The 9224-nt window shown below is 46.4% G+C and overlaps 1 protein-coding gene across 1 annotated transcript in view; it reads right to left on the bottom strand.

Moving 5' to 3' along the window:
* homer1 (homer scaffold protein 1) overlaps positions 1 to 8399 on the bottom strand; it is a 22369-nt gene extending 13970 nt beyond the window's left edge. Inside the window, exon 1 of the mRNA XM_027004312.3 lies at positions 7500 to 8399. Within this exon, the coding sequence (XP_026860113.2) occupies positions 7500 to 7504 (5 nt within the window). The 5' untranslated portion in view covers positions 7505 to 8399. The remainder of the gene's footprint in view (positions 1 to 7499) is intronic.
* Positions 8400 to 9224: the final 825 nt, after the last annotated feature.

The following is a 9224-nucleotide window of genomic DNA, read 5'->3' as shown; positions in this document are numbered from 1 at the left end:
GAGAGAGAGAGAGAGAGAGAGAGAGAGAGAGAGAGAGAGAGAGAGAGAGATGTGTAATTGGATGCTTCAAACCTCATAAAGAGCTGATGGGGGCTTTTTCTGGGACAGAGCCATCATGGAGCTTAGGGACTATTTGTTCTCACTAGTGCTCTCTCTCTCTCTCTCTCTCTCTCTCTCTCTCTCTCTCTCTCTCTCTCACTCACCTTCACTCCAGCCTCTCTTTCTCCCTCGCTCCCACTCTCTTGGCGGGGGGGCATATACTCCTCTGTCCCTGGTGTTAATTAAGTTAGGTGAATGAGGGAGTGCCAGCTGTAACTTAACACGGGGAATTCAGCACCACTCCTGCTATGGAGAGACCCTGAAACTTCAATCCTAAATTAGCATTCTTCCTCTGAGATGCTTACAGGTCTTAAGTTTTTCCTTTATACCGAGTAACACGTGGAGTAACACGTATTTCTTATAGAAACACTTGGTCCGATGTCCACAAGCAGTCGTCCCAGAACGGTTGTCCCTGATTTCACTCGCTTCCTGTGCCACTTGTCAAATAGGATCTGACAGCTTTCTGGTGTTCCTGGCACTCGGTGTCTTTGGTCCATGACTCTGGACCGCAGCCCTGGCACAAAGGTTGGCAAGGCACTGTGCAAGCAGTACACTAGCCCACCAGGTGGTCGGATTTATGATGTAGTGTCAGTTCATCTGAAATGATCAGCAATGGTTTAGTTTTGAAAAAGTATGTCATATGTTAAACTCTGTTCAAAGGACAAACTTGACCATGGGCATATGCAAACGAGTTAAGGCTGGGATAAGGCTGACTGGCAAAAGAACCATGTTCTCATTCCCAGAGAGTCAACGCAGAATTAGCAAACCATAACTAAAGTGCACAGCATAACCCAAACGTAACACAAACACATCCTGCACCATTCCAACATTCATCTCAAACTCCATTTACAGCATTAGCTGACACTTTTATCCAAAGCAACTAACAATTATGACTGAATTATGACATCTTCAGCAATTGACAGTTAAGGGTCTTGTTTAGGGGCCCCACAGTGGCAACCTGGCAGTGGTTGCGCTTGAACTGGCAACCTTCCGATTACTCAAGAACCTTAACCACTGAGCTACTGCTACCCTAAAAGAAGAATTAAATGGTACAAAGATAGAAGCCCACCAGTTTCTATTAAACAACCGTTGTGCTGACGAAATGGCTTACATCATCCCATCACAGCCTTGAGCATGTTGGGGTTAACTGCCTTGCTCCGGAGAACAGGCGCTATAAGTTATAGCTGCTACTGAACCTGTGACATCTTGAACAGTAGCCAAGCTTCCCAGCCACAAGAAATCCCAACAGGAGAGCATCCAATAAGAACGCTTCGAAGACAAGCAAATGGCAACGCTGATCACTAATTGGCTCAAAGAACGAGTCTTCGTGAAGTGTGGAAAGATGGACGGAAGCAGCAGAGGAAGACGCTCCTCACAGCAGATCTTTGTCCTTCCAGAACTCTGCTTTCTCTGTGCTTCCCAGATTTTTGTCCCTTCCAGATTTTTGATCAAGTGGTTTCTTACTTTTGCTGGAGTGTGAGTATTTGCCTTTCTGTCTTGTGAGGCTTATTGTAGATTTTACACGGTGCTTCTTTCAGAGTGTACATTTTGAATTGACATTCATCCAGAATTTCAGGTCAAATAGGTTGAAAAAAAAAATCTATTTTCAAGCTCAGTGTGTTGTATTTTAGCACCACAAGTCCCCTTGACCTGTAGCTAAAGGCAGTTTTGTGGTAATATTTGAGTTTGAAAAAAAGGCGCTCAGGTGAAGTTTGGCTGTGGGACTTCAGTGATATTGTAACTGCATTTGTCAGTACATCATTTGTCATCCAAGTCTTTAACAGGCATGCAATGTCACTTAAAAAAGATTACCTACACGGGTGAGTCTACACAGGAGAGTCATATTAGTTTGGATGTGTTTTGGATTTTTCACAACAATTTTTCTCCCCAATTTAGGGCAAGGACTGGCACATGCTTCCTCTGAAGCGCAACATGCGGCCAATCGCTGCATCTTTTCAGGATGTGCTGTCAGGAGGCAGAGTAACACACTCGGTTATCCGTGCCTTTGTGACGCACGAACTCACAGTCACCCGTAATTGGCCAGTACCACTGTGATTGACAGGGGAGAGCAATATGCCACTCCCTCACTGAGAGCATGGTCAGTTTGCTCTCTCAGGCTCCCCGCCACAGATGACTGACAATCTGATGATAAGGCAAATATATGGCAAACACTTTCCTGTTGCATCCCTTAGGAGCCCTGGATAAACACTGTTAAGTGGGTTAAACACTACAATTACTAAACACCACAAAAGTACTGCCATTCGGTGTATGGAGCAAAAAACAAGAAACCCTTAACAATGGACATGAATTGATGAGACAGATCTGAAGCCTTGGAAAAATCCCTTCAGTCCACATCCCTTCAGTCCGAACATGTGGAGATGGATCTGTACACATGGGGGTATAGCAATCCATAGATTCCATTATGGAATTTGGTTGGCCATTTCATGGGAATCTGTTGATTCCTTGGAAAGTTCTGGAGTGCAGAAAGAGAGTTCTTCCTTCATCCAAAAGAGCCTTTTCCTCTTGAAGACTGCTCTACTGTCCTGCTGCACTCAGTTCAAGATACAGCGTGACAGCACCCAGAAGGGACTGAATCTGTCCTGGTTGCCCTATTCGTTACTTGATATAAAGAATATGTTTATTTTGTCCACACCTCTGTACATTCATTCACACCCACATAAACACCACTAAACAAACACAAACAATACAAGCAGAACATGAAGCAACAAGAAATTAGTTGTGTGGTCTTGATTTGTATGTGTGATAAAAGCTTGACAAAAGACCATGTTTATGAAAGAGGAAGCATTTATGTGTGTCTCTTGATGGGGCACCTTACCGTATGTGTGTGTGTGTGTATGTGTGTGTGTGTGTGTGTGTGTGTGCACGCACGTGTGCATGCACTGAATGTAGTTAATAATCTCCAACACTACAGGCAGTTTGTAACATGCATACTCCGTGATGAAAGTCACTTTGCAAAAGAAATTGTCTAATTTTCATATCACATCAGCAGTTGTTCCCTTCTACTCTGTTCCTGTTGCATATCACTGCTTGGTCTGTTCTGGGTTTGCAATTCTGCACTGGTCACCACTGAACTCTTTATTAGCACGTGGTTGGCCAACGTTTCCACTGTTCCACTCTGCTTCACTGAGGCTCAAAACCTTTCACACTAATCTAGGACAAGCGTTCCATGACAGAAGCTGAACAAAAATCCATTACAGACACCACGCGACCTGGATCTCTTCATTCAGAGGGGCCTGCAGTGTGCAGTGTACAATCAGAGCTACACTGAATAGTCAAGACTTCACTACAATTTGATGCTTTTTTTGCAACTATGTATTAACATGCCAGCAATTAGTATATCAAGTATTTAGAAAAGAAACTGTTTAGTATATAGTGACAGATATGGAATTACCGCGACTGAATTTAAGATCTTGTTCTGAGCTGTGAAGGCCTGCTAACAGCCTGCCAATGTCAGGAGAGCACTATTCTCTTCAGTGAGACCCACCACATCCTATCAAGATGTCACATGTGCCTTGTCATTCCCACAGGGATCGGCCTGCAATGAGATCTGATCTGAAGAGCCACAGACGGAAGCAGCATCTGGCTCATGCAGTCGCATGTGACTTATCTGTGGACATAAATCTAGCCACAGTGTGGATAGTGCGACCAAGATTGTCCACAGTCCCTCCGCTGACGTGCCTACCATTGTTTTCTGCTTTCTCTCTCTCACACACACACACACACACACACACACACACACACACACACACGCACACACACACAAAGAGACATTTGCCATTCCAAAAGCCTAATCTTGTTTCTGCCACTCATCTCCTCCCCTCTTGTTGCCTTGGAAACATTTTCAAAATCATATACATTTGCCATGTTAAGTCCAGTTCCACATTAAGTCCAGTTCCACGTTAAGTCCAGTTCCACATTAAGTCCATTTGCCATGTTAAGTCCAGTTCCATGTTAAGTCCAGTTCCACGTTAAGTCCAGTTCCACATTAAGTCCTGTTCCACATTAAGTCCAGTTCCACATTAAGTCCAGTTCCACATTAAGTCCTGTTCCACATTAAGTACTGTTCCACATTAAGTACTGTTCCACGTTAAGTACTGTTCCACGTTAAGTCCAGTTCCACGCTAAGTACTGTTCCAGTGCTCTGTTCTCTTCATGTGTCACTTTCAGTAAGACCTGATTTAAAGTGTACTCTCTGAGGGCTCACACACGACGCAGGAAGAAACACTCAGTTTGCATTTTCATTAACAGTGTCTGCAGCCATCTGTATGTCAAACGTCAACAGTTTGTGATCTATGAATGAATGCTGCATGGTATGCACGCATTCTCCTCATCTCCTCATACTATGGAGCTCCCTAAATGCCCACACTGAACGAGACAAAAAAATAAGACAATCACACTTAGCTGCATGATCTCCATGGCAACGGTAACATGACCGCTGACCTCATTGAGCAATGAGCATCGCCTCCAACCCCCTCTCCTTACCTTCCCCTCCATTAGCCAATCAGAACAAAGCACTTTTCTAACGTAGTCACACTCACACAAGCGGTGGTGTTATAGGCCACAGTGTACAGTTCTCATGCTTTTTTGCAACACACACACAGAGTAAATGTAAAGAAAGACCCACATGTCTCTCAAGCATATGCACATGTGCACATACATAAACTCACACAGTAGGCAGTACAGACTCACACCAGCACTGTTCCCCTTCTCATCTCATGATCTTTATTAGGCTGGTAAACGATCAACATATCTGAGTTTCCGGAGATCTCAACCCTTTCCCACAGCTTGACTAAAGCCTTTCATACACACTCTCTGTGCTGTACTGTACTGGGCAAACACACACACACACACACCTTACACAGGCTCAGATTCTTAGTACACTACTGACCAACAGATCGACAGAGGGTACATAGATCTTTCTCTTTATCTCTCTCTCTCTTGCACACACACACACACACACACACACACACACACACACACACTGCAGTGTTAAATACCAGGCACAGGCTGAGGGTGAGAGAGCGCCCATCTGCTCACAGTGCAGACACAATCCGACCAATCAAATCCATCTCCAGCCCTCATTATACTCCTAGGCTATAGCCCCCTGCAGCCTGTGTACTGGACAGCTCGCCCATATCCTATACATGCCTGGGACTTTAATCCCCGAGCAGTACAGAAAAGAACTTCACCGTCTTAACAAAGATGAGTCAATGTGGCACAGCAATCAGCTGCAGCATTGTGCATTTCCACAAGCATCGCAAGGCCTCCGTTAGAGAGTGAGATACCACAGATACACAGAGAGGTGTGTCTGTATGTGCACAGCCAGTTGGGCTGGAGTAGAGGTAACAGTTGTGGGTTTGTGTGTATCTCAAGCATCTCAAACATGAGGCATGGGACACACACTCACACGCTCAAACTATCATCAAAACGAGAAGGGAGAGAAAGGGTTAAAGGGGCAAACACACTCACGTTACAAGCTACATTACAGGCGAACACTGGAGCGCCAGCCATAATGTGCGCTTTACACACCGCTGCTAAATCCGTTCTCCTGGCAGGAGCAGTGTGAGATCTCTGTTTAGAGGCATCTCTTGTGCAGTACAAGTGCTGGGTATTTTCATTTGAGCCAGCAGAACTGGCTAGGAACGGCAGCCAAACCTACCCGGGCAGGAAAACTCTTGGTCTACCATGTGAGAACATGACATCAATTTCCAAAACATTACAGGAATAGAAACATTCTCTCAGGGCTAGGTGCGGCTACACGCTGCATTCGCTAGTGCTAGTATGGACTGAAAAGCTCCAATAATTTACAAACATTTCCAAAGCATTTTTGCACTTTTTGCACACTCAAATACAAATCTCAGATCAAGTCTAATTATCTACTGTATGTGACCAGATCTTTCTTAAGGCATACAGGGGCCTCATATCAAACTACATCATATTTCCAATAAACATATTCAGGAATGCAATATCTCCCAACACACACACCCTTAAAACCCGTCTCACACACACACACACACACACACACACACACACACACACACACACACACACACACACACACACACACACACACAACTACCTGTTTGTATGATCAACCAATCCCAGCCTGTTTCTTTAACCGCTGCTATTGCATTATCATTTACCTGGCCAATCCATGCTCAGTATTAGATTACATGCATTAATCACGTACAGCCCAACACACCAGAGGCCCTTTGCTCAGCTGCGCCCCAACAAACTACAGAGGAGGATTTTACGTTGGCTATTTCTGGACCGGTTGAGTGCTCTCCGGAGTGTGGCTCAGGGAAGGACCACTGTCTCCTACATTCTCCATGTTTTCTTTATATGACTTAAGCATGTTGAAATGTCTGAGAACATTCTAGCTATAGCCGTGAGAGCTTATCCGTGGCATAGGTTATGACTGACAGGAAAATAAAAGACTTTGGTAAGTTAAAGAATGTTATAACAGCACCTCGCACAGTAATAGTGAGATTTGTCTGAACAAACCGTAATGATTGCACTGCCGCTAAGAACCGAGCATAGGAAACAGGGTCGGTCCCAGCCATGTAGTGTTGACACTGCCAGCAAGCCCAAACAGACCCGCACAGACCATCCACCAACCTGCTCCCTTTCACCGAGGGGTACGTCACGTCATGAAAAACTGCTGTGTCAACACGACTCTTCTGTGTGACCTCACAACTGGCCCAGACAGGCAAGGGAAACAAATATGGCCGACATCCCTCCAGTGGACGTTGGTGTCAACCCGGCCCCTTACCCCAGAGTAGCGAGAGCTGAACTCAAAGCCCTCCTGCGTTTATTCGTGGGTATGAGACCTGAGGCAGAAACATCGGCCAGCTGAGACATAAAAGGCTTTGCATAAAGATTTCTTTTATTTATCTCCTCTCTTGCTGATTTAAGCGGCTTTCAGCTCTGCGAAGTCCAAGCAAATGTGAAAGTGTCTTTCTGGCTGACCTCAGTGAAGTCATTTTGCTTCACATGAACTGCTTACGTAACACATCTACATGCAGTAGGTGGGATCAGGATAAAATACACCGCTCTACAAAAACCCACGATCACAAAGCTGTTATACAGTGAGTTCAAATGAGAGGCGAGCTAGTATGTATGGCTATGCATGGCACTCATCAACGCAATCCGCAGTCCAGACTATGCCCGAGCCTAACTCTGGCTCTGCACGTCGGACACGTCCACGAACGGGTGGCTCTAGGAGAATAGTAAGGTCTAATCACACAGCTGGGTCGGTCACACTCCAAAACACAGGACCTTGGTTTTAAAGACACGGGGCCTAGGTAAGAAGTGGCGAATCGGGCTGAACTCTCACAGAAAAACGGGCTTTTGCACACACACCGACGTGTGGTACTCACCCCATGTTGCCTTTCCTTGGCTAACCGAACAGATTCAGTACTGGAAGCCGGGAGTTGTCACGACACGCGGAGCAGGCTTTTCCCTCTCCAAAATCCGCCGAGCGCAGCTCGCAGTTTGGTGGTGGTATCGATGCTGGGGTCTCTCCCCCTCGGTGCCGACACGGCTGGCAGCGCAGTGTTAACTCTGAAGGCTTTTATCTTTAGAGCGAATGCAAACAAACGTGTGCGTGCATGATGGCAGAAATAGGCGCACTTTTCCTTCTCCGTCGCGCAGGGTTTCGGAGCGCACCGCGGGCTACCAGGAGCGAGCTGCGTGACGGACAGACTCAGGCTGCAGGACCAGAGCGTGCCCTCGCCTTCTCTCTTAAATCTCCACTTGTACGCTGCCGGTGCTATTGCCTAGCGCGCGCGCGCGCGCTCGGCGCCGTTTGGCATTCACTCCCACGAGCGGAGACCTCTGCTGAATTTGCCCAACTGCAGCGCGCGTATCGTTATCCAGGGGCGAAGAAGATGCTGCGCGCTCACCCCACCATTTCACCTCGGAAGAAGCGACGGCTTTCGACGTCCCCGCGTTCGCAGCTCCCCGGTGCCATCAAAGGCGCCCCCAGCGCATATCTGTACGCATCCTCGCCCACGGTGGAGCGACGCCCGCAAAATATCTGCGCTCAGCTGGTCGCGCAGAGCCGCGTCTCAACGCCCTTGCTCGCCGAGGCGCTGTGCATGCATCCCCCCCGTCTCTGTCTCTCCGCCCTTTCCGCCTGTAATAACGGGCCCGCCCGGGAGATACCGAACCGTTATGTGGAGATGAGCTGGAGATGAGCTGGAGATGAGCTGGCGCTCCAGGGACCCGCAGACGGAAACGTAACTTGCATTACACCGTCCCTTTCACCCGCCGGCGCATCGCCTCAGCCCTGCTAGCTACCCATTCATCACCTCCCCACCCCCTGCTCGCCCACAGTATTCAATTAGCATACGTCATCACGCCAGCATCAGCACCAACGTCATTACAAGCGCTAAATTCTGACGTAATGGACAACACAATTATTCCGTCACTTCCGGCTGTTTGATTATGCGGCATTTGTTCTAGTACATCAAATGTTGCTCTCGGGAGGACAGGCAGAGATATCACGTGGCTGTAATGGACACAATGCGAGTCAAATCGATGCTTTGACAGCAGAGCAAATATTACTGGGAGATGCATGCATTTAAAAGTTCCACAGTAACGCGACTTCTTGCTATGATTTATTGTGAAGAATTCACTACTGTGATTTAGCAAATGACAGCCGCACCTTACCTGTTGGGATGAAAACCGTAAAGAGTGCAGTAGCACCACTGGGAAGTGAAAGTAAACCTAAACACAGCTCTAACAATACCCACAGTCCTCTAAAACAGTAAAACAATACACAAAAACACAGTGCACAAAAAACTACATGGCAGCAGTTTCCCAGTGTTTGATCTGATGGTGGATTGAATGCTAGATTACCATGCCAAAACGAGAGATCATATGTACATGTGATCATATAAACACACAGAGAGAGAAAGATTTACTATTGTCACTTTTTAAGGCAGTTTTAAAATTTACTCATAAATGCATGTTGTCATCAGGAAATTAATCGGACATAATATATCAACCATATTTTGTAGTCGACTTCTGCCTTCCTTTTGTCGCGTATTTAGTTCTATAATCAGTCAAGTGACGATTCCAGCGGCTCTATGACTTTAAAT

Source organism: Electrophorus electricus, chromosome 8, assembly GCF_041902795.1.
Source record: "Electrophorus electricus isolate QZ-2024a chromosome 8, ASM4190279v1, whole genome shotgun sequence".
In the NCBI taxonomy this organism is placed as follows: domain Eukaryota; kingdom Metazoa; phylum Chordata; class Actinopteri; order Gymnotiformes; family Gymnotidae; genus Electrophorus; species Electrophorus electricus.
The sequence above is the reverse complement of the archived record's forward strand: the minus strand, read 5'-3'. Positions and strand labels throughout refer to the sequence as shown.